Here is a 24,758-nt window from a genome sequence, read left to right as displayed (position 1 = left end):
TTTAGTGAAATGACAAATATTAAATTTTATTACTGTTATTTATTTTATAATTTAATTCCTTACTATTTAATTTTTAAATAAATCTCAAACTTACTTTCCAAATTTAAATGAATGGCTTAATAGTAGTTACTAAATAATCATTTATGATTAAATTTTTTTTTTTTTGAGACAGAGTGTCTCTTCATTGCCCTGGCTAGAGGGAGTGCTGTGGCATCAGCCTAGCTCACAGCAACCTCACACTCCAGGGCTTAAGCAATCCTACTGCCTCAGCCCCCCGAGTAGCTGGGACTACAGGCATGCGCTACCATGCCCGGCTAATTTTTTTTTCTATATATATTTTAGTTGGCCAGATTTCTTTCTATTTTTAGTAGAGACGGGGTCTTGCTCCTGCTCAGGCTGGTTTCGAACTCCTGACCTCGAATGATCCACCCGCCTTGGCCTCCCAGAGTACTAGGATTACAGGCGTGAGCCACTGCACCCGGCCTATGATTAAATTTTTATTATGCAAAATTTATGTGAAGAATAGGCTTTATATCAAGGTTATCCATTTAGTTCTAGTGATTTATGTCTACTGTTCAGATAGTAAGCTGTTTTTATTATTGTTGCTATGTAAAATATTTTAATTTTGGGGAAGAGCTAATAATTCCCTAATCTTTTTCATATCATCTTGATAATTACGCATGCTTATTCTTATAGATGAAATGTACAATAATATTTAATCATAACTTCAATATTCTCAGTCTGGCTTCATACATTAAATATCAAATATGACAATTAAAAGAATTCCTGAATACAACAGTTTCCAAATACATCTAGGGCTATTATATGAAAGGAAAGTAAATTCTCGTAATTGCTCAAAGAAATCTAACTCACCTATTTATCCTGGTACATGAGAAACTTCTTAGCATTCCATCTAAATTCTTGCGTATTAGTTGAAGTTTGAATAATCATTACTTTTGTGAAATTTTCAGTGCCTTGTATCTAAAAGTTGGCAGAGTGCAAGTTAATTTCTGAGCAGTTATCATATGATTAAATGTTTCTCTGGTAAGCTATTATTTCAGGCCCTCTCTAAACATCTGGGAGAAAATTGAAAGTGTCAATAAATCAACACAAATAAGATAGGTATCTTAAAATACCTGGATATGTTGGTTTTGTGAAAGTCAATATTCCATGTGCTTTCACTGATTTTTAAATATTTTGTTTATTTCTATTCCAAATGAGAAAATGATTGAATTAATCATCAATGGCTCCTTAAAAACTCACCCAGAGTTTTTCTATATGGCATAAAGTATAAAAAACAAGAATTTTAAAAAATCATTCTACTTTGTGGTTGTATTTATTATGCTTTGAATCACATTGGTATCTAAATCCACTGTGAGCAGGGCTCTACGTCTAGGGGAGTAGATAGAGTTGAGCAGGCTTCAATATGCCTTGAGAACTCTTGCTTGGTTGTCTAAATTCCCAACCAACACCCACACCAAAGCTGTGTTATGTGTTCAAAACAGAGGTAAGGAGCACCATAGTTAAGAATGTTTCACTTCTCGTTGGGCATCACTCCAGTGCTGGTGGTGTCCACTTAGAAAATTTTCTTGTGACCATTTTTCACCTTGGTATCCCTCCCATGCCCACCTCACTTTTTTCTGGTGTCCTGTATCTACCCTGTAAGTACTTATATCATAGCTGTAAACATTTTATTCATATGTTTACATATTTTTTCTTTCCCCTTGGTTGAGAGATTTCTTGAGAGTAAGCTGTAAATCTCATTTGTCTTTATCACTTTGGCATCTAGCACTGTTTCTGTCATATATTAATTTCTTAAAATACATAAATACATTTAAGCCTAATTGACTCTTGGTATCTCTTCCAATTTACTTTCTGTAGCTGTATTTTGTAAGTCCCTTGATTCTTTTTGATTTGTGCCTCTTTTATTCTCCCCCAAACTCATGCAAATATACACACATACATGTACGCACACATACATACAGTTGTCTTTCCTTATCCACAGGGCTCAGGTTCTCATTTTGATTGGCAGGGGAACTTAATTAACAGTTAAAATATGAGAATACTTTCACTTTTACATTCACTTTCAAAGTAGCTGTGGAAATACTACTGTTACTCAATTCAGCATGGGTCTGGCAGAACCTTTCTAGAGTACTGTTGATACAGCCTTACTGCAACGTGTAAAAGAAATATATAGGCCCTCTTTTGCCATGTGTAACTGCACCAAAGTCTAACTGTGGCCAAAATGTACAACTTGGCCTGCTTCATAGGCACTGGATGGGAATAGATCGTGCTTGGTCTACCAAGTGCCAAGGCAATCAATGAGCGTGGGAGTGTGTGTGGGTGTGGGGTGTGTGTATGGGTGTTTAAAGAGTGGTAGGGGAAAGCGGGAAGATTGAATGGTGGAAAGCTTAAGATTATAGCAACAATTTTTTGGATGTTAATACACTGTTGGACATATGGCATATTGACCTGAAGACATGAATCAATATTTCTTTACCTGATGGCATGTTATAGGAATTAGGCAAGGTGCCTTGTAAGCTTTTCGTAACTGACAATCTTCTACAGCTCCATTTATGACGATAACATAGGTTACAGTTTCATCATAGATACTAATTTTGGTGTTCTTTGGTATATCTTTTACATGAATATTAGAGAGCTTTAATTGCAGCTTGTAGTTCCAATCCTGTAACAAAAACACCATTTCATAGTCTATTATTTATTTATGATATTTAATATAAATTCATAGTCATTTTCTAATAATATTTTAATGCAATTCCATTCAGAAAGAAAGACAAGTTTATACAAAGACCTCTTACCTCATAAGACAAGTGTTCCCTGATTTTTCTGGCAGTAATAGCAAGTCCAATTTTTAGCCACATGTTATGCTCAATGAGAGGACATTCCTCAAAGACTTCATACAAGCAGTGTTTGGGAATAAAACATGTCTAGAAAAAGGATATAAACTTGATATTTTATTCTGTGCATCTATGGTTTAAAGTATAGTGTTTTCTTGTTTATATATAACATTAAAGCTAAGAATTTAATCATGTAATATTCACATTATGGGCTGGCAACCTAATAAAATGTGCTTATCAGTAAACATTTTTGTGATCTTGTCATATGCTAAATTTTAAAAGGCCAGATGATCCAATGAGAGGTTCTTTATTATTCTTTTTAAAAAATTGTATATACTTATGGGGATAATGCAATGTTTTGATATACACATATAAATATATATACACATTGTGGAAATATTCAATCCAGCTAATTAACATATTCATTACCTCATATACTTACTTTTTTAAACTGACAAATAATGATTATATATATTCATAGGGTACAATGTGATATTTTGATATATGTGTACTTTGTAGAAAGATACAATTAAGCTAATTAAAATATCCATTACCTCACCAACTTATCATTTTTTATGATGAGAACATTAAAATCCATTCTTTTAGCACTTTTGAAATATATAATACATTATTATTAACTGTGGCTACCATGCAGTGCAACAGATCACTAAACTTATTCCTCCAGTCTAACAGAAATGTTGTACCCTTTGATCAACATCTCTCCTTTCTCCATCCTTCTCCCTCTCCTGGCCCCATCTCCAGTCTCTGGTAACTATCTTTCTACTCCCTATGAGAGTGACAATTTTAAATTCCACATATAAGTGAGGTCTTCCTCTATTTTTCTTTCTGTGCCTGCCTTATTTCACTGAGTTTAATGTCCTCCAAGTTCATTCATGTTGTTGCAAATGACAGGATTTCCTTCTTTTTTTAGGGCCGAATAATATCCCATTGTGTACATATACCACATTTTCCTTATCCATTCCTCCATTAATGAACTCTTGTGTTGACTCTCTATCATGGCTTGCGAATAATTTTTGTGCATAGTTTATGCGGACCAAGGTTCATTGCTTTCACATGTATATTCAGTGTTTTCAGGATCACTTGTTGAAAATACTATTATATTTTTATTGAAATAATTAGAGTCTTTGTCAAAAATCAATTGACTATATATGTGTGGATCTATTTCCTGATTCTCTTTCTTGTTCCATTAATCTGTATGTCTTAACTTAAAACTAATACCACATGGTCTTAATTACAATGATTGTCTCTTTTTAAATCAAGTAGTGTAAATCTTCTAACATTATTCTTTATCAAATTTGTTTTGTCTATTATAGGCATTTCCTATAAATTTTACAGGCAGCTCTGCATTTCCATTTTAATTGTAGAAGCAGCTTGTAAATGTTTACAAAAGAATGAGTCTGCTAAAATTTTGATAGAGATTGTATTAAACCTATGGATCAATTTGGAAAGAATGGACATCTTAATAATATTATGGCTTCCAATCCATGAAGATGGTAAACTTCTCCATTTGTTTAGAACTTCTTTAAGTTCTCTAGAAAATATTTTATAGTTTTCATTGTAGAGATATATGTAGATGTATGTAGAGATAGATGTATGTCTTTTAACTTTAAGCCTTTATAGTTTTCATTGTAGAGATATATGTAAATAGATATGTAGAGATAGATGTATGTCTTTAATTAACTTTAAGCCTATCCATTTTGTGTTTTGATTTTTGTTGTAAAAAAAATCTTAAATTTCCGTTTTCAATTATTTGGTACTGACATATAAAAGTACAATTAATTTTTGGAGTTTGGACTTGTATCTTGCCACCTTGCTAAGTTCATCATAAATTATAGTTATTTTGGTAGATTCTTTAGAATTTTAAAAATACAGATATCATGTCATGTGCAAGGATGATTTTAGTGCTTTCTTTATAATTTTTATGTTAGTTTATTTCTTTTTTCTAGTCCTATTGCACTAACTAGGAATTCCAATATAATGCTGGATGGAAGTGGTAAGAGTCGATGTCTTTGCTTTGCTCCCAATCTTAGGATTTTAATTTATCACCACTAGGTATAATTTAGCTGTAGATTTTTCATAGATGCCCTTTACTGGGTTCAGGAAGTTCCCTTCTAATCTTAGTTTTTGGAGAATTTTCATGATGAATGTGTTAAATTTTGTCAAATTCTTTTTGTTCTACATTGACTGAGAATATTATATGAGTTTTCTTCTTTTTTTTTTGGATAATGTGTTGAATCACACTGTTGGATTTTCAAATGTGAATCAACCTTTTATTCCTAAAATAAAACCTGTTTAGTTTTGATGTATTATCCTTTTTACGTGTTCCTGGACTCAATTTGCTAATATCTTATTAAAATATTTTTTATCCATGTTAATGTGGGATATTGGTCTGTAATTTTCTTTTACTAAAATGTTTTTCCAAGGTTTAGTATTTGGTTACAATGGCCCCATAAAATGTGTTGAGAAGCTTTTTCTCCTTCACTGTTTCCTGAAAAAGTTTTTGTAAGATGGGTATTATTTCTTCCTGAAAGATGTGATAGAACTTACCAGTGAAACCATATAGCATGGAATTTTCTTTGTGAGAAGGGTACAAATCAAAAAATCTTAATATAGATAGGGCTATTCAAAATTTCTAATCCTTAATTCAATTTTGGTGTGTGTGTGTGTGTGTGTGTGTGTGTGTGTGTGTGTTTCAAAGAAATTTGTCCACTTCATCTAAGTTCTCAAATTTATTTCAAAAAAGTGTTTATAATATTCCCTTTTAAATCTTTCTAATGTCTGATTTAGGACTTGTAGCTATATCTTCTCTTTATTCTTGTTATTTGTGAGGTGTGTGTTCTTTCTTTCTCTCTCTTTTTCCTACATTAGTCTCACTAAAGTGGTTATCAATTTTATTAATTTTTTCCATGACTCGGCTTTTGGCTTTGTGAATTTGCTCTATTTATTGCTTTCTATTTCATTGATTTATCCTAAGATTTTAATTATCTCTTTCCTTCTATTTATTTATATTTAACTTGCTGTTCTTTTTCCAGATTATTAGGTGTAAAATTAGATATTTTATTTTAAACATCTCTTCTTTTCTAATACAGGCATTTAAAACTTTAAATTGTCCCCTTAGCACTACTTTAACTACAGCTTACAAATTTCAAAATGCTGAATTTTCATTATAAAATATTTTTGTAATTTTTTTTGTGATTTCTTCTTTTACCCAATGGGTTATTCTGCAATATATTATTTAATTTCCTAACATTTGGGAATTTTCTGAGTATTTTATTGTTACTAGTTTCTAATTTAATTCCATTGTGGTCAGAGAACATAAAAATTTGTAAGATTTTTATCTTTTGAAATTTACTGAGATGTTTTTATAAGGCAGCAAATGATTGCCTCAGTGAACATGCTGTGTATAGTTAAAAAGAGTGTATTATTCAGTTGTTGGATGTATCAATCTGTATATTGAGTTTTTTGATAGTGTTTTTCAGATCTTCTGCCTTCAGTGTCTTTCATCTTTCATCCATGTTGACCTTTTTTGGTTTACTTGTTCTTTTAATTACTCTGAGGGGGGAGGTTAAATCCCTAACTATGATTATGGATTTGTTTATTTCTCCTTTTAGCTATGTCAGCTTTTGCTATAAGAATACTGTAGTCCTGTTATTAGAAGTATACATATTTAGAAATATATATGTTCCTGAATTGTCCTTTTTATCATTATAAACAGTGCCTCTTTATCTCTTATAATATTTCTTATGTGTACATCTAGTCTAATATTAATATAACTACATAACTTTTCTTATGCTTCCTGTTTCAATATGCTGTGTCTCTAACACTAATGTTCATCACTTGTAGATAGCATATAGTTGGATCTTTTTTAAAAATTCAAGCTGACAATCTCTGCTTTTCAATTGAAGTATTTAGAGCATTTACACTTAATGTAAATATTAATATGATTTGGTTTAAGGCTACTGTTTTGCTATTTGTTTCCCATTTTTTTTCCTTTTTAATCCATTTTCTTTCATGCCTTCTTTTCAGTTAATCAGATATTTTTATATTCCACAACTTCCTCTATTGGTTTCTAAGCTGTATCTTTCCTAGTGTTAACAATCCACACTCTGGTACCACCTCACATTTCACACATGATTCTTTATACTTCCCACTCCTAACTTTATATCTGACACTTCATGGTTCCCCTTTCTCACATCTCAAATATAATAGCTTTACAAGAGAATTATTTCATTTACATAGTTTTAGTTCTTTGTGTTATTATCATATCTTTTACTTTACATGTGTTAGAAACCCCTTTTATAATGTTATTATTTTTGGGTTAGTCAGTTGCATTTTAAGAAAATTGTAAGAAGGAAAAAAACTTAATTGTTTATATTCACTTACCTATTTAACTATTTCTGGTATTCTCTTTCCTTACTTATAGATCTGACTTTCTGTCTGGTAGCGTTTACCTTCAGTCTGAAGAATATTGTTTAGCATTTATTATAGTGCAGATCTGATAGGGAGGAATTCCCTTAGCTTTTATTTATAGAAATGTGTGGTTTTTTTTTCCTTCCTTTCTACAGTTTAAGATACTGTTCTATTGCTTTCTGGACTTCATTGTTTCTGATAAGAAGTCAATAATATGATAATTCTTTTTTTGTTGTTCCCTAGGATACCATGTTGTCTTTTGCTCTGGCTACTTTCTGACTTTTTCTTTCTTTTCATTTTTTAGCAATTAGGCATGTGTGTGTGTCTCTGTGTGTGTGTGTTTGTGCATTTCTGTTTATCCTGTTTGAAATTTACTCAGTTTCTTGAAACTTTAAGTCAAGGTTTTTCATCAGTGTGGGAAAATTTTGGTCATTATTTAAAAAATATTTCTCCTGCCCCGTTCTCATTCTCCTTCTGCAACTTCCATTATACACATATTGCACCGTTTATATTACACCACAGATCTCTAGAGTCTCTGCATATTTTTAATAATAATGTTTGTTGTTCAGACTAAATTATTTCTATAATCTGTCTTCCAGTTCAGACTCCTTTTTACTGCCATCTCCAATCTGCTCTTTTTACTTCTAAAATTTCCATTTGACTCTTTTCTATATTTCTGTATTATGCTTATATTTCCTATCTTTTTAATCTTTAGGAACATATTTCCTTTAATTATTTGAATATATTTCACTTTAGTTCTTTGAATCAATTTTTTTAACTACTGCTTTAAAGTCTTTGCCCAGTGCATATTCTGGGCAATCTCCGTGTTGATTTCTATTAAATGCCCCTCCCCCCTTTTCTATACTTTAGGTCACAATTTCATGTTTCTTTGCTTGTTTAGTAATTTGTGATTACTGGTGATATATAGAGACTTCATATCTTTTTTTTATCTTCCTCTGAAAGTTGTTGATTTTTGTTATAGTAGGTAGTTCATTTACTGTCTGATCACCTTGAGCTTGTGTAGGCTGGGTTTTACCATTTGCTTGTGTTAATCAGTAGAAAACTTTAGGTATTTTCCAAGGTAGTGTAAATTGGTGGTACTTAATCTCAAGTTATGTCTCCGTCATGGATTCTGTCCGGGCTTTGTTAGGGTGGATTGAGAGCAAGCCTTACTCTAGTTCATGATCTTTACTCTTAAGATCTGTTCTTTCTGGCCTCTCAGCTAGATGCCTGTAGTTTTCAAAGATTTTTTCTTTCTGACAAGACTAAGACTTAAAAGTCAACAATCCCTGGGACTTCTTGAACCCTAGTATCTCTCTTCCATTCTTAACAATCTGGTCAATCTAGTTTTGTCTGATTCAGTGCATGTGCAGCCCAGCCTTCAACCAAGGTCTTGTGGAGCCACCACACAGACTCCTTGGGTCTCCCTCTGTGCAACTCTTTTTCCTACTCCCGGCTCTGCAGATGCTAGCTGCTTTAGCTTCCACAACTTTTGATGTTCCATTCCTCAGCACAGCAGGATAAAGATCTTCTGCTTGGGTTCTTACTTGTTGCATCACAGTTTTAGGCAGGGAAATAGTTTTCGGTAGAGAGTGGATGTAGGACTTACCTTGTGAGTTTCTCTTCTCTCAAGGTTCTCAGACCTACACTGGCATTTTCAATGGCTGAAAACATTTGCCTTATATATTTTGTCAAGTTTTGTGGTTGTTTGTGGTGAGTATACTAGTCTGTTACCAGTAAATTCATCATAGCCTGAAGCAGAAAGCTAGAATGGTTTTATGCAAATACCAGGTATCATATAATTTCACTTTTAAATATTTTAATATATATCACTGAATGGTAGTGACATTTAAAAGGTATAATGTAATTATCTAACAGAAGTTAAAATGTCATCTAATATTCTGTACATATTAAAATTTCCTAAATTGTCTCAAATAGATCTCTTTATAACTGGTTTGTTCAAGTTAGAACAAGTGTATTTGGTTACTATGTCTCTTAAGTCCACTTTTAATAATTTTCCTTTGTTTGCTTCCCTTCTCCTTCCACACACTTTTTATGGCATTGATTTATTGAAGAAATCACATTATTTGTCCTGTAGAATAACCCACATTCTAAATTTAGCAAATTATTTTTTCGTGGTGTCAATTAATTTTCTTCCCTTATCACTGTATTTTCTATAAACTGGTTCAATCTGGGGGCTTGAAGAGCTTCAAGTTTTCTCTTTTCTTGTGTGAGAAGACTTCTTGGGTGGTGCTAGTACTCTGGCTCCATCATATCATGAGGTAAACTTTGTACCTGGTTGTCCACTTTTAGTGATGCTGAGGTTGACCAGTGTCCTTAGGTGGTATTCTCTTCATTATAAAGTTCCCCATTAACATTCCAGTTACTGGTTTTAGCATCAGTTGATGGTTGTTGCCTAGATCCATTATTTTATTAGAGATGACAAAATGGTGATTTTCCAGTTCTCTCATTATGCATTTGTTAGCTGGAATTCTATACAGAAGATTTTTTCCTCATAATTTTTTTTGATTACTTTGAAAGAGTTCATAGAGGAAAGGCAGGACAAATGTTTAATCCTTTCCCTTAAAAAAATCTATTTTCAGAATAATAAGATGATATCCTTGCTACCTCATTGAAAATAAAATTTGGTATCATTATCAACTTATGGATTGTTTTATATATTTATGGAGTTCAATTGTTTGCAGCCATTATTCTTTTTGAGTTAAAAATAGGGCACTGGGAACCCCTGGTACTTCGAGGATTTTTGCCCTCAGTCATGTCTAGGGAAACTTCAATCCACTTTGCTCAACTTTCTATTAATAGATTCTAGGCCTGACATTTTTATCTTCCTTATCCTTCAAATTATAATGTTGATAATTAACATATATTATCCAATTTCCCCATGAAAGAGTTCATGTAATCAGTTTTTATGGTTAAATCCTTCTTTCTTTATGGCAGGTTCACTTTCATGACCCATTTTGCCAGGACATTATACTAAGGGAGTATAATTCCAGAACAAGTTTTCTTTTACCATTCCTATTTTTATAAAATAAACTGTCAACTAGAGTGAAAATTTATACAAAATACTAAAATAACCTTAAATTTGATATTAGATATTTAACAAGATAAAACAGTAAGTTACAGGTGATATTATCTGACCTCCACCACAGTTTTGCAGGTGGCAGAACATTTCATAGGTTCATTAGTTAAGCAGTTTAGCTCTCCTATCATTTCCCCACTGAGTATATAGTCTGCGTAAATTATCGGTTGATCTTTCTCCTCTGACTCCAATATTTGGTCAATCCCAAAACCTGGCTTTGATTGTTTAAGCTGTTCAGGAACAAAGAAAGAGAAAAATACATATGCCAGTTAACTTGTATTACCAAAACTATCTAATTTATGAGTCTTCATACTTTGGTTTAAACAATTCTAATTTATACATATCATTCTGAGAATACTTATTACTCATTCCTTTTTAAGTAACTTTATTAATATTAGATTAGAAATTACTCAGACATAAAGCATTCTTAAATACTCTGATCTTTCTGATTCCTTGTACTCAGCCAACCTATATCCATCTTAGGATGGCAAAATATCCAACTCAGATAAACATAAGATAAATAACAATTTATAATTTTCCATCTTAAAAGATGATTCTTTTAATGGTTTCTTGTTATCTATGAGAACGTATGGTTTAAAGGTGATAGGTTATGTTATCCATTGTGTCTGAACATGGAAATTGTCATTTAGATGGTAGCTGCTATCCCCTCAAAAGGAACTATGCAGTTCTTAACATGAAAAGCTATTAATTTTCAATTTTATAAAGTTTCTTTTAAAGCTATTGCTCAGAAGTGTGTTTATTAATAGCTCTGCCTTACCTTTATCATGCCTGAAATAACTATATAAATTCCTTTGGGCTCATCACCTTCTTCAAATATATCATTTCCACAATCAAATGTTATAACTTTGGCTCTTTCCTAAAAAATACCACCAAATACAGAAGCTGTAAACAATATTTTAACAGTGGTGGGGAGTGTTAAAGTTCACATTTTAATAAAAAGTTTTATATTTTTAAAGTAAATATCATTCAATAAGATCTGAGATATCATGTTAGTAATAAATTTATAAGAGAAAATAGGAATTATGAATAGCAAAGAGAGGAAGATGGATATTCATGGATATATTATACATAATTTTAGATACAGTGTTTATATATGGGTTATAAAAGAAACAATCTAGAAATAAGAATGTAATGAAAGGATGAAAATATTTCATCTGGATGAAAAGTAATGGGAACAGATGTAGGCTAATGGCACACGTATATTATATATACTCATGCTCTAAACAGTTGATGAAGGAAATAAAAAATTCATTTATTCAAAATATTTTAAGCAGTTGAAAAAATATATTTAGTCTTTTGGTACAAAATAGATATAGAAAAAGAATATTATTAGAACAAGTTAGATACATTTATTTGTTAATTTCACACTTATTGAGCACCCACTATGCATTATGCAAAGTGTTAGGGGCTGGATATTAAAGATGGATGAGCTTAAAAATACAGTAGGAGAGGGAGATGTAAATATAATTGTAATATAATGTACCCAAAGCAATAGTAAAGGTATATACTGGATACAGTGATGGCAACATTGGTCCTCCAAACTCAGGATGGACCATAGGATGGTTTTCTTCTGGTGTGGCATTTGACTACAAAGTCTATTTTTCTGGGTACCTGTGGTGGAGATGTTTCCAGAGGAGCAATAAGCAGGAAAAGTTTGAAAAAAAGATTAAAAGAAAGGGCATTTCAAGAAAAGTAAATAGCACCCACAGATGAATGGAATTAGAAAACAATGTAAAGTGTGTGGGACACCAAAATAGTTCAGTATAAATAGGGTTATATGGCAAATGGGAAACCAATAAAGATAGAGAGGGAGGCAGGATTCAGGTAGTGGAAGGATTTTTTATATCGCTCAAAGGGGGTTTGATTTTATCCTATAAGCAGTAAGGAACATTTAGAGAATTTTAAACTAGAAAGTATCACAGTTAAATCTTTATTTTTAAAATGATTATTAGTTGGTACATTAAAGATAATATTAGAAAATAAAAATACTACCTGAATGAGTTTTATATAGTCTTCCTCTTTATCTAGCCATGGAACATGATACAGAACTTCTTCAACAGTAAGAGGCTTGATAACAGATTGCAACTCAAGCATTTGTCTTTTTTTGGTCATGATTAACTGAAACCAAAAAATTTAAGAAAAGAGATGAACCAGACTGCTGTTTACAGAATGTTTAAAAAAACTATGTCTTTCTACTATTTCCTATTCTTGATCTTCTGAGATTTTTGTTCTTCCATGAAAACCTCCAACCTCTTTCCTCTTAAGGATTTTTTCATCTCTATGTATGATCATTATTCTGAAGTCATAGACTAAACAATTAAAAGTAAACCTTTTTACTGAAGTATAGCCAATGTGAAAAAAAGTGTACAAATCATAAATGTTCACTCAAAGATTACTTACAAAGTGAAAATATCAGCACCCAGATTAAGAAATAAAATATTTGGTACCCTAGAGTCCTTCCTTATGTTCTCTCCTAATCACTACTTCTACCCAAAGATAACCATACTCTTCTACTATCATAGTTTATCCTTTTCTGGTTTTTGGCTTTATCTAAATATACTAAATATACTAAATGAAATATACTTGCTTGTATCTGGGTTCCTTTGCTCAACATTATGTTTTTGAGATTCATCTATGGTGTTACATGTAGCAAAAATTCATTCATTTTATTTTCATTGTATAGTATTATGTTGTATGGATATACCACTGCTTTATTTCTCTACTGCTGATTGACATATGGGTTGCTTCAATTTGGGGCTTTTATGAGTAATGCTGCTACGAATATTTGTTTATATATATACACATTTCTGTTGAGTTTATGGTTATCTATTCTAATTGCTGGGTCATAAGATGTGCATTTGTTCAACTTTCGTAGATACTGCCAAACAACCTTCCAAAGTGGTTGCACCAATTTACACTCTTACTCTAATGTTCCAGTTGTTCCACACTGTTGCCTACACTTGATATTGTCAGTTTTTAAAAAAATTTAGGTACTCTGGTGATTGTGTACTTGTATTTCATTTTGGTTTTAATTTGCATCAGGCTTATGACAATGATATTAAGCACCTTCCTTTATGCTTTTTGGCCATTTAAATACCTTCTGCTGCAAAGTACATTTTCAAATCTTTTGCCCATGAAAAACATGGACTTTCTGTCTGTTTTTATTGATTTGTAAGAGATTTCTTTGTATATTCTGAATATGAGTCCCTTATTGGAAATATTTATCTTGTAAATATCCTCTTTTAGTGCATTGTCTTTTAATTCTCTTAACTTTTTAATAAAGAACAATTCTCAATTTTAAAATTATTTAAATCCAATTTTGTGCCTTGTTTAAGAAATCTTTGCCTATGCCAAAATCATGAAAATTCTCTTATGTCACATTCTAGAAACTTATTGTTTTATCTTTTACAGTTATGTCTATAATTTATCTGGAATTGATTTTTTGTGTATGATATAAGATAAGGGTTCAGAATGAAATAGAACTCTACACAAGAAAACCCCAAAAATTACGAGAAAAAATTGAAACATAATTGAATGGAGAGATATCATGTAAATAGATTGAGTCAACATTACAAAGATGTCAATTCTACCAAATTGATATGTAAGCTTAATAGAATCCCAATGGGAATTTCAGTAGTCTATTTAGTGGAAATTTCCAAGCTGACTTTAAAATTTATTTGAAAATACAAAATGCAAAAGCTAGTCAAAATAATCTTGAAGAAAAGAACAAAACTGAAAGAGTAAGTGAGTAAGGATTTACTGTTATTATTTTTTATGTGCTCATTATTTTCCTCTGTGTTATTTTACCATGGTCTTTTGTAGGTTTTCCTGTAGTGTTTTCTGTTTCTTCTTAAGTGAAGATGCCCGTTTCCACAGGACTTCTCACCATGGTTAAATGAAATTATAAAGTGGGCCATTAAACTATAAAATAAGTATTATATTAAAAATGCCCTTCCTTGAACATGATGAGTTTGTTTATTTGTACATGACACACAGGAACTGTGTTGTCATGGAGTAACCTACAGAAGGACAAGCTATACTGTGTCCAGACTGTTATTCTGGATGCCTCTGGAAAATTGTGGCAATTGGGGGGCTTAGGAAACCATATTATTAATCAAAATCTTTTTTGTTAAATTGTTTTACTAATTATATAAGTGATATATGAGAACATTTCCAAGTAAAAGTTTCAAGCATGATAAACAATATTAATAAAATAAATAGCTAAGGATCTTCTCATTCTCCTTCTTTCCTTCCATTTCTTTCTCCAGATGGGACCAATACTAATAGTTTTATATATATCTGTAACTATTTTACTCTGTAATAATATCTTTTGATGCATATAATTTTTTATTTTCATGAAGTATACTTTGTCTAAGTTTTTGTTGTTTTTGTCTATGTCTTAAGCATTATATCCAAGAAATCATCGCCAAATTCAATGTTGTAAAGTCTTAGCCCTATATTTTCTTCTAAGAATTTTACAGTTTTAGGTCTTACATATAGGTCTTGGATCCATTTTGAGTTCATTTTCATATATGGTGTTAGGTAAGGGTCCAACTTTATTCTTTTGCACATGGATATTCAGTTTCCCAAAGAAAAAGCATATAGTTGGATCATGTTTTTTTTTATCTGTTCTGCCAATCTCTGTCTTTTGATTAGAGAATTTGATCCATTTACATTTAAAGTAATTACTAATAAGGAGGGACTTATGTTTGTCATTTTGCTATATGTTTCCTATATGCCTTTTCTAAATGCCTATATCTTTTTTGTCCTACATTACTATCATCTTTTGTGTTTAGTTCTAATGGTGAAACATATAAGTTCTTTTCTCACTTATTTTTGTGTATATATTTTACATACATTTTTGTAGATAATGTGGGGATTATAGTTAAAATCCTAGACTTATAACACTATAATCTGAATTTATACAAACTTAATTTCCATAAACACAAAACTCTACTCCTTTAACAGATCCATCCCCACCTCTTTCAGCTGTTAACATCACAAAATTACACCTTTATATATTTTATGTTCAAAAACATAAACTAACATATTTTTAATGCATTAGTCTCTTAAATGATGTAGAAAAGAAAATGTGGAGCTACAAACCAAAGTTAAAATAATATTAGTTTTAATTAATAATTGTATTTTTTAAAAAATATATTAGTTCCTTAAATCATTTAGAAAATAAAAAGTAGAGTTACGCACAACTGTTACACTAATACAAACTTTTATAATTGCCCATGTATTTATCATTACTGAGATCTTTATTTCTTCATAAGGTTTTTTTTTTTTTTTTTTTTTTTTGAGACAGAGTCTCGCTCTGTTGCCCGGGCTAGAGTGAGTGCTGTGGAGTCAGCCTAGCTCACAGCAACCTCAAACTCCTGGGCTTAAGCAATCCTACTGCCTCAGCCTCCCAAGTAGCTGGGACAACAGACATGTGCCACCATGCCCGGCTAATTTTTTCTATATATTTTTAGTTGGCCAGATCATTTCTTTCTATTTTTAGTAGAGACAGGGTCTCGCTCTTGCTCAGGCTGGTTTCGACTCCTGACCTCAAGCAATCCACCCGCCTGGCCTCCCAGAGTGCTAGGATCATAGGCGTGAGCCACCGCGCCCAGCCTTCATAAGGTTTTGAGGTACTGTAGAGTGTCCTTTCATTTAACCTGCAGAACTCCCTTTAACATTTCTTTCAGGGCAAGTCTAGTGGTAAAAAACTTCCTCAGCTTTTGTTTATCTGTAAATGTTTTAATTTCTCCTTTACTTTTGAAGGATAGTTTTGCTGGAATAAGATTCTTGTTTGATATTTTTTTTTCTTTTAGCACTTAGAATATATCAGCCCACTGGCTTCTGGCCTCCAAAGTTTCTGATAAGAAATCTGCTAATAATCTTAATAAAAATTTCTTGTATATGATTTGTTGCTTCTCTCTTTCTGTCAAAAATTCTCTCTTTGTCTTTTGACAGTTGATTATAATTTGTCTAGGTATGGATCTCTTAGAGTGCATCCTTCTTGGAGTTTGTTGAGATTCCTGGATGTTTACATGTATGTCTTTCATCAATTTTAGGAAGTTTTCAAATATTCTTTCTATGTTTTTCTCTCTCTCTTCTATTTCTGGAACTCTTACACATTGTATGTTGGTTTACTTGAGGTGTCCCACAGATCCCTTAGGCTCTGTTCACTTTTCTTTAATCTTTTTTTTCTTTCTGTTCCTCACACATGATAATATCCATCATTCTATCTTCAAGTTCACTGATTCTTTCTTTTGTCTGCTCAAATCTGCCTTTGAATTCCTCTAGTAAATTTTAAAATTTCAGTTATTACATTTTACTTTTTAGCTCCAGAATTTCTTTTAGTGTTTTTATTAGATTTTCTATCTCTTTATTGATATTTCCATTTGTTCACACGTTGTCTACTTGACTTTCTCCATGTCTTCTTTTAGTTCTTTTAGCATCTTTAAGACAATTGTTTTAAAGTCTTTGTCTAGTAGATCTATGATCCGGTCCTTTTTTTTTTAGGGAAAGTTTCTGTTCTTTTTTTTTTTCCTTTTAATGAGCAATACTTTCTTATTTCTCTGTATGCTTTGTGATTTTATTGTTGAACTGGATTTGAATTGAATAATGTAATTCCAGAAATCAAATTCTCCCCATTTCCCCCAGTGTTTGCATTTAAAAAATGTTGTAGGCTGTCTCTGTGCTGAGGATCAGCCTGAGGTCTAAACTTAAGGTATTTTCTGTTTTTTTTTCAGAGCCTGTGACTTCCCCTGTGTACACATAGCAACTTTCTTATTTCCCCTGTGTATGTGGTTGTTTTTAAATATCCCAGTCTTTAATGTCTGGCACCCAAGAGGGGAAAAGGAGAATAATAAAGAGGTAAAAAAAAAAAAAGTGCCAGCCCTTTAAATCTGTTGAAAGTCACTTCAGCCAGAGGGAGAGGGGCTATAACAATACAGGAAGGTGCAATGACAATGGCTGCCATTTCTTTGTCTATTTCTCTGATCAAAAACAGCAATCAGTGATCAGAGCACAGATACCTGATTTTTAGAGGACAGGGTCCTTTTTGCCCAACCTGGCTCTTGCAAGTTGTGTGTAAGTTGGAAATGTGCACAACTGCCTGCCATGTGCTGAGGGGTGCTAAGAGACAAAATTGATAGAAATTAGCCACAATTTATCATCTAAGCCTTCATCTGGAAATTGCACACCTTCAATAAACTCTGGAGTTTCAAAATAGTGACATCAGACAGATTCTACTAGTGCAATTGCGGTGTAGGTCAGGAAACAGATTTCTGAAACTTCCTACTCTGCCATCTTCCCAGAATCCTCTTGACCATCACTGGATTTTTTTAAAAGTAATTTCTGAGCAATAAGTTGTACAAGTAAAATCTATTTTTTAAGCTTCCCTAAAAATAGTGTGAATTTTGATTAAGGTGTCTTAAATGAACTGATTATTTTATGTATGATTCACATCTTAAAATATTGATTCTCTGTGGCATGGGTTGCAACTATTACCTGTGGGGCCAACACCTGCTTGATGCCTGCTTTTGTAAACAATTTTTTTTAATACAGCCATGTGTATTTATTTATATGTTGTCTAAAGTTCTTTTGGTGCTACAATTGTGGAATTTAGTAGTTGTAGCAGGGACCATTTGGCCCACATAATATAAAATATTTACTTTGTTACCTTTTATAGAAAATGCTTGTCAACTCCTGCAGAACATGTGTTAAGTAGAGTTTTTCAGTTTTTGCCACATGGGTGTTACCTATCTCATGTTAGGTTCATACTTAAGAATTTAGAATTTTTAACTGTGATTATGAATAGAACATTTTTCTACATATTTTTAATTGGGGAAAAATTTAGTATATTGATTTTATGTCTTGATACCATATTGAATTCTTTTATTAGTCCTACTGCTTTTAGGTTAATTCCCTAGGATTTTTAATTAAATAATCAACAAATAATAGAAGTTTTCTCCTCTTTCTAAAATTTCAATCTTTGAATTTTCTTTCTTTTTTTCTTGACTGGCTAAGACCTCCAGCACAGCATTCAATACTTGGAATGGCACTCGTCATGCTGTTTCCGACTTTAATAGGAATGCTATTTAATGTTTTGCTGTCTAAGACAATGTTTGCTGCTCACTTTTAATAGATATTCTTTAGCAAGTTAAGGATGTTCCTTTTCCTATTAGCTTTCCAAGATTGTTTGAACATTCTGAATGAGGGTTGAATTTTATCAAGTGTTTTTTTTCATCTCTGAATACAAGTCACCTAGCTATTTTGGGAGATAAAACCTACTTGTACAAAATATATTATACATTTAATATGCTACCAGATTCAGTTCACTACTATTATGCTAAGAAGTTTTATATATGTATTCACAAGTATAACAGTTTTATTATTTTTAATGCTATTTCCAAATTTGGTGTCAAGTTGGTATTAATACTTCCAGAATAGGTTAGGACTATTTCTATATTTTTATATGTCATGGTGCCATTTATGTAACTTAGAAAAAGGAAATGTAGTCAATCCTAACCTTGTAATTGCATATTCTCACAAGTTATGGTTTATATAGAAAACATTATTTTAGTGTCACAGATAATTCCCAAGAACATAGTGTAATTCCCACTGTAACTAGGAAAAAGAATAGATTCATCAAATTCTTGGTTTGGGAGCAAAGCAGAGAAAGGAGTGGACCCTCACTGTAGTGAAAATGGAAAGAGAAGTTGACCCTTAGGACTGCAGGAAGGAAACTGTCTATGATGGGTGCTTGTCTTTAGGTAATTGTTTTAAGTGAGATTTTCATATCTCAGGAATGGCCAAAATAGAAAGAGTCAAAAGTAGGCTTGAAGATCATGAATGATGGTATATCAAGTAAATATATTTGCTTTGAAAATATTCTACCTTACCTTTTCAATTTCAGTACCTTCAACTTCATGAATAATTCCTTTTAACCTGAAAGCCTTAATAATTTCTTTAGCCATGTTGAGCATGACATTAACCTCCTCTTTTGTTTTCATAGTGATAGCAATTTCTGGGTGATCACACTCTAAGTAGCCTGAAAATAATAAAATATTTTTAGGTGAAATAAGAACAATGTTTTAAATGTTTCATGTAGATAATAAGCTAATATTTCTGTTCTAAACTCATGGAGTATCACCCTCAACACAGGGAAATGTATCTTTTCCTGAAGGGGCAATTGCAGTCAGTCATTATTCCCTAGCAGTGCCAGAGTTCTTCCTGCCATTATTTTGGCAACACTCATAATTGTGTCTAAGACCATGGAGAGCGATAGACAGCCCCAGTCCTAGGATTAACAGTCATACTGGTCTACCTGCACTGGGCACTGGGAGGCTGCTTGGGGGTCTAGTTCTGGAGTGTATGACCCACTTTAAAATTCTGTTTGAATTAGGATTTTTAGCTACAAACTGTGTGCTTACATATGGCTTATGATTAAGTTCTCTCACTCATCCTGGGTCATTGTCCAATCACCCTGCTAGTGTGTCTAGATGACTCAAACATCTATGAGAAGCCTGTCTCGTCTGGGATTCCTGATGCCTATGAAAATTTCATCCACTTAGATTTTACATTCAGGCTTTTCCCTGATCATGACCTCTTATCTGGCTTGGTAACCATCTGCCATAGAAGATCTCTCATGCCTGACCTCATTTCCATGCTTTCTGTGTCCTTTTGCAGCCCACCATCTGGTATGAAACTCCTTTCTCCTCCTCACACATGAACATTATACTGTGAGGGTGTGTCTGTTCCACTTGCAGAATGTGTCCTGCATTGGGAGCGTGAGCTGGCATGACTCAGAGAATAGGCTGTTGGTGTGTTTGGACATTGGACCTCACAGTAGATCTAACAGATCTATAAGACTCTATTTTGATTTCAACTCATTGCCAAGACCTAAATCTTTAAAAGGCAGCTCTGTGGCAAGTGAAGGAAAAAAGTAGCTTTTTTCCTAATGTCACTTAAGAAGATACATGTATTTCTGGTTTGGAAGAAAGAATTCATAAAGGCTATAATTACATGCATAATCATGACATGCTAATGTGTCTAAACAGAAATTAAAAGGACTTCATTGTTGTAAAAGGCAGAGAGAACAAGTGTGGAGAGGTAATATTATACTATTCCCATTTCATTTCTAATGAAAATAAGATCACATTGATTGTTGAAGTTATCCATTTTATTATTATTAGTGAGTGGGTTTCCTCTAAAGATTAGATCTAGTTATAAAAACCACTGCCTTTCTGAAGTAGTGATCATAAAAGATGGTCATGATGAATATTTAGGATGAGAGCTACTTACCTAGCTCTTTCATAGCATTTTCCATATTCCTTATTACCCGCTTTAATAACATCTAAGGACCAAAAGAAATATTATCTCCATTGGAAAAACAAATTTTTATAAGATGTCATTTGCAACTGATGGATTTTTAACCTAAATCAATAACTTTAAAGAAATGGAGAGCTCTTCAGGGATTAGAAGTGAATTTTGAGCTACAGCACTCTTTGCTTCAGCAAGACTGGTGAGGAAGATAAGAAGTAGCATTACCTAGGCAGATTTTGAGAAACCTGAATGTGAGTCATATATTTTTACTTTAGGACACTATTGATTCTCAAAAATGCACGCATCATAGGTACATTCAGCTTTATGAGAGCCTCAAAATTTGGGACACAAGGATGGCTTGTGGGCACATATCAGTATTAATCTGTCTCAATATAAAAAAAATAAAAATAAAATCTAGAATTTAGGCCCTAGAACTGTCTTTGCTGCTAACTAGCTATGTGATTTTGGACAGAATCATTTAACCTCTATGAGTCTCATTTTTCTCGTCTGCATAATGATGGAATCAGGCTAGGTTTCCCTCTGGATGAATTATTGTTTTCTTTGCTGTTTTCTATTTGCCAGATCACTTGTTTTTCCATTACTGTTTACTGTGGGGAAAACAAGGATAGAGTGAGACAGAAGGAGCTTTTGGGCATTATGAGGAATCTCTGCTGAACACTGCCATCACTTCTCACCTTCCAATATTTCCTATTTAGTGCATCTGTTGCCTGCCTGATCCTTGGGCTAGCATCAGGAGGAAGCAGACCATTGCACATCGTTTCATAATAGCCTCCACAAAGACAGAAAGGTGCCTTCCAAGAGCCTTGCAATTGCTAATTTGGCACAGACGTTTCTGTGAGGAGGTATTTGCATAATTTAAACGTAGATTAGTTTAAGTACTTACAGAAATTAATTAGCAAACCAGGAGTCAAAGACCACATCTACATAAACAGACAGAGAACATGATGGGTGAGGGCAATTGAGGGGTAGGGAGATTGAACTCTTCTTAGTATTTAAGGTTTTCCTTACCTGTTTAGCCTGTTTAGAGCTTGCAATCTGATCAATTATAGTCACTACATCTGATTCACCTTGGACATATCCTTTTAGTACAGCATACCAAAAGGACACCAGATGACTCATCCTTTTATCTGTTAATTGCAGCAACTTTGGTGTTATGAGCTGGGGAAAACAGGGCTACTATATAATATAAACTGTACAAATTCTATTTAATCATATGTTAATTAGCTTAACCAAAATAGATAATAAGAAAGTAACTGCCCTCAAAGGTAAGTACAGTAACCTGTCAAGGTTCTTAGTTATTTTATTCATGGTATCTTTATAAGTTCATAACTACAGCTATTTCCCCTATGACTGATAATATTGGGCACCTGTGTGAAGTTTATGACCTTATCCTTTATTTTCCTTATAGAGGATTTGATGCTGTTTTCAATTAATTTAAATTCTTGGAAAAATGTGATTAATCTTTTGGGCTTAGGTCACAAAATACCTATATAAAGTACTGTCACCTTTACATGCTAAATCATCTACTAAACTTCTATTAGATGGTTCCATCAGGTGAGAATCCACCACAACCATACTTCCTGTTAGAACCCAAAATTAACTTCTCCCTCTCCCTGTATCTCTGTCGAGGACTGAAGTCTCTGGGTTACCTGTTACCACTGTGCAGTCCTCTAGCTTCAGCAGTTTTCTGTTCCCTTTGTTTCCTATTCATGCTTCACCACCTTCATACTCTATCCTCCAGCCACGTGCCATTAATCCCCAAAGAGATTATACTCAGCTTTCAAGGTTCAGCTCAAGTAACACCTAATAAAGGAAGTCTTTTCTATCCCACCAGCATTTTGTGCATAGTCTGTTTTGCACTTATACTACCATATAACATTGGAATATCTAGATTACTTGTTATTTCTCTTCTACAATAAGCTGCCTAAGGGCAGAGACTATATTGAATTTGTCTTCATATTTCAAGGGCTTACCATTTGACATAAGATAAGGGTTCAGAGTTTCCTCATCATATAGACAAACAAACTTTTCTGAGGTGGTTTATCAGTTTCTTCATCTAAACTAATTGGTAGACTCTTGATATTTTCCTATCAGGAAGAATTAATCAGTCTTTGGACCACACTAGACTTGCCTTCCTCAGGTCAAATTGCACTCTACCATTACTTACAGTTCACTAGAGTACTAAAAAATAAAGGAACCAATGTTTGTATACTTTTAGACCTAGCTGATTTATACCTCTCAGTAGAAAATTATGTTTAAATGCATGTAAGAAAGATCTAAATGTATAGGTTCTGTTAGCTTTATCTCTAGATGAACTATGTCTTATTTAGTTTTGTATCTACCATAGTGCTTATATGCCTGTGTGTCTTCTTTGTGTATGAATAGAGAAAAAGACGGAAGAGACAGAAGCGGGGGAGGGAGGCGGTGGAGAGAGAGAGAGAGAGAATATCCTGTATTCACATATATACTTCTATGCCTTGTGAGGGAATGAGTTTTATGTCATTGAAATAATCATACAGAAAATACTCATCATATAAACATATATTAGACAATCAAAGGTCATTTTTGATACCACGATTATATACTACTGTGAACTTATATAACGTGAAATGTGTATTTTTTTTCTTGATTTGTATGAATGTGTGCTACTTGCTTTGTTTGTATGAATGCTTTGCATGGTTGTTTGTTTTGTTGATTTCCATCTTTTATTCCCTAGGTATCTATAGAAATAAACATTAGTTTGGGGTTGACTTGTACTTATATTAATGTGGAATTTCTCATGTGGTCTCTATTCGAAGAAAAAGCTGTGATGAGTGTTTCTGTACTTTCATGTGCTAAATGAATTTCTAATATAATTTGGGTATTTGTAACATAAAATGCTATAAAACTTAACTTGTCAAAGGGAGGTAGAATTTAAAATATAAACATTAGTCCAACAGAAAGTGGTAGTCATAAAACTAGTAAACTGACTTTAGTCCGTATTTCATAAAAATCAGTAGGAATTTGAATTTGCATGATTTACTTTTCTTTACCTTCAAAAGGCGTAGTAAACGAAGAAGTTGAACAGTTTTTATAAAGATCAATGTTTGATTCAAAACAACATTCTTATTACTGGTGTTCATCTCAGCAAGTATTATATCTATGATGGCAACTACTGTAATTAGTAATTCAAATAAGTTCCAGGTATATGAGAAAAAATCATTCCTTATTGCTGCCATCTGTTGATTTAAAAAGAAATTACATTATCATATTTGTTTTTGCTTTTACTACACCGTTTCCCACAATAACTTAAACATCATCACTCAGCTTTTTCTCTCACCTATCTTAAGACTCCACATGTGTGAAATACCACCAGGAAACCCAAATCAAACAAACAAAAGCAAGTTCATTAGTTCTATCTTGTAGTAAAGGAACGCACATAGGACTATCGATTTAGGATTGGGTATAAAGCACAGTTATAGATGAAAACAAACAGATTTACATAATGACACTGGTAAAAAGTAGCAGCAATGGAAAGGCAGAAAATTCAAACAAAAACATAGTGTCCCAGGGGTTTTTAATTTAAAACAAATACCCCTAAATACCACAATAATCATGAGTGCTATATTCCATTTTTTAGTATTATATGATTGATGTCCAAAATGGTGATTCTGAATAATGAAGAAAAAAATTAGATTATTGGTTTGATGCATGTGGGCAAGGTTTTTATTAAAGTAGTTCAAGATTTAAAGATATATTTATTAAAAGGTTATGCTTTCTTCACTAAATTCACTTCTGTAATTTCATCTTGGGACAATGCAGAATAAAAGTCACTTTTAGTTTCTCAAAAACTTTAGTAAAAGTAAATATTTTGTCAGAGTTACACTGGTAATTATACTAATTTTTTCTTCATCTCAGTAAATATATTTGTTTGTAGAGCTAACATAAGGCTTCGTCAACACATGCACATTCAGATAAATACATTTCAGAAGCTATTTATGTATGTTTCACTCATAACCCATATGTTC

General features: G+C 32.7%; 1 protein-coding gene across 1 annotated transcript in view; it reads right to left on the bottom strand.

Moving 5' to 3' along the window:
- SLC9C1 (solute carrier family 9 member C1) overlaps positions 1-24,758 on the bottom strand; it is a 91,562-nt gene that overhangs the window by 11,542 nt on the left and 55,262 nt on the right. The window contains exons 16-25 of the mRNA XM_045565762.1: positions 23,784-23,969; positions 21,760-21,909; positions 20,710-20,761; positions 19,308-19,456; positions 12,403-12,528; positions 11,168-11,266; positions 10,449-10,619; positions 2,820-2,948; positions 2,501-2,686; positions 874-981 (exon numbers count right to left, since the gene is read on the bottom strand). Of these exons, the coding sequence (XP_045421718.1) occupies positions 874-981; positions 2,501-2,686; positions 2,820-2,948; positions 10,449-10,619; positions 11,168-11,266; positions 12,403-12,528; positions 19,308-19,456; positions 20,710-20,761; positions 21,760-21,909; positions 23,784-23,969 (1,356 nt within the window). The remainder of the gene's footprint in view (positions 1-873; positions 982-2,500; positions 2,687-2,819; positions 2,949-10,448; positions 10,620-11,167; positions 11,267-12,402; positions 12,529-19,307; positions 19,457-20,709; positions 20,762-21,759; positions 21,910-23,783; positions 23,970-24,758) is intronic.

The sequence above is a fragment of the Lemur catta genome, chromosome 1 (assembly GCF_020740605.2).
Source record: "Lemur catta isolate mLemCat1 chromosome 1, mLemCat1.pri, whole genome shotgun sequence".
Taxonomy (NCBI): domain Eukaryota; kingdom Metazoa; phylum Chordata; class Mammalia; order Primates; family Lemuridae; genus Lemur; species Lemur catta.
The sequence above is the reverse complement of the archived record's forward strand: the minus strand, read 5'-3'. Positions and strand labels throughout refer to the sequence as shown.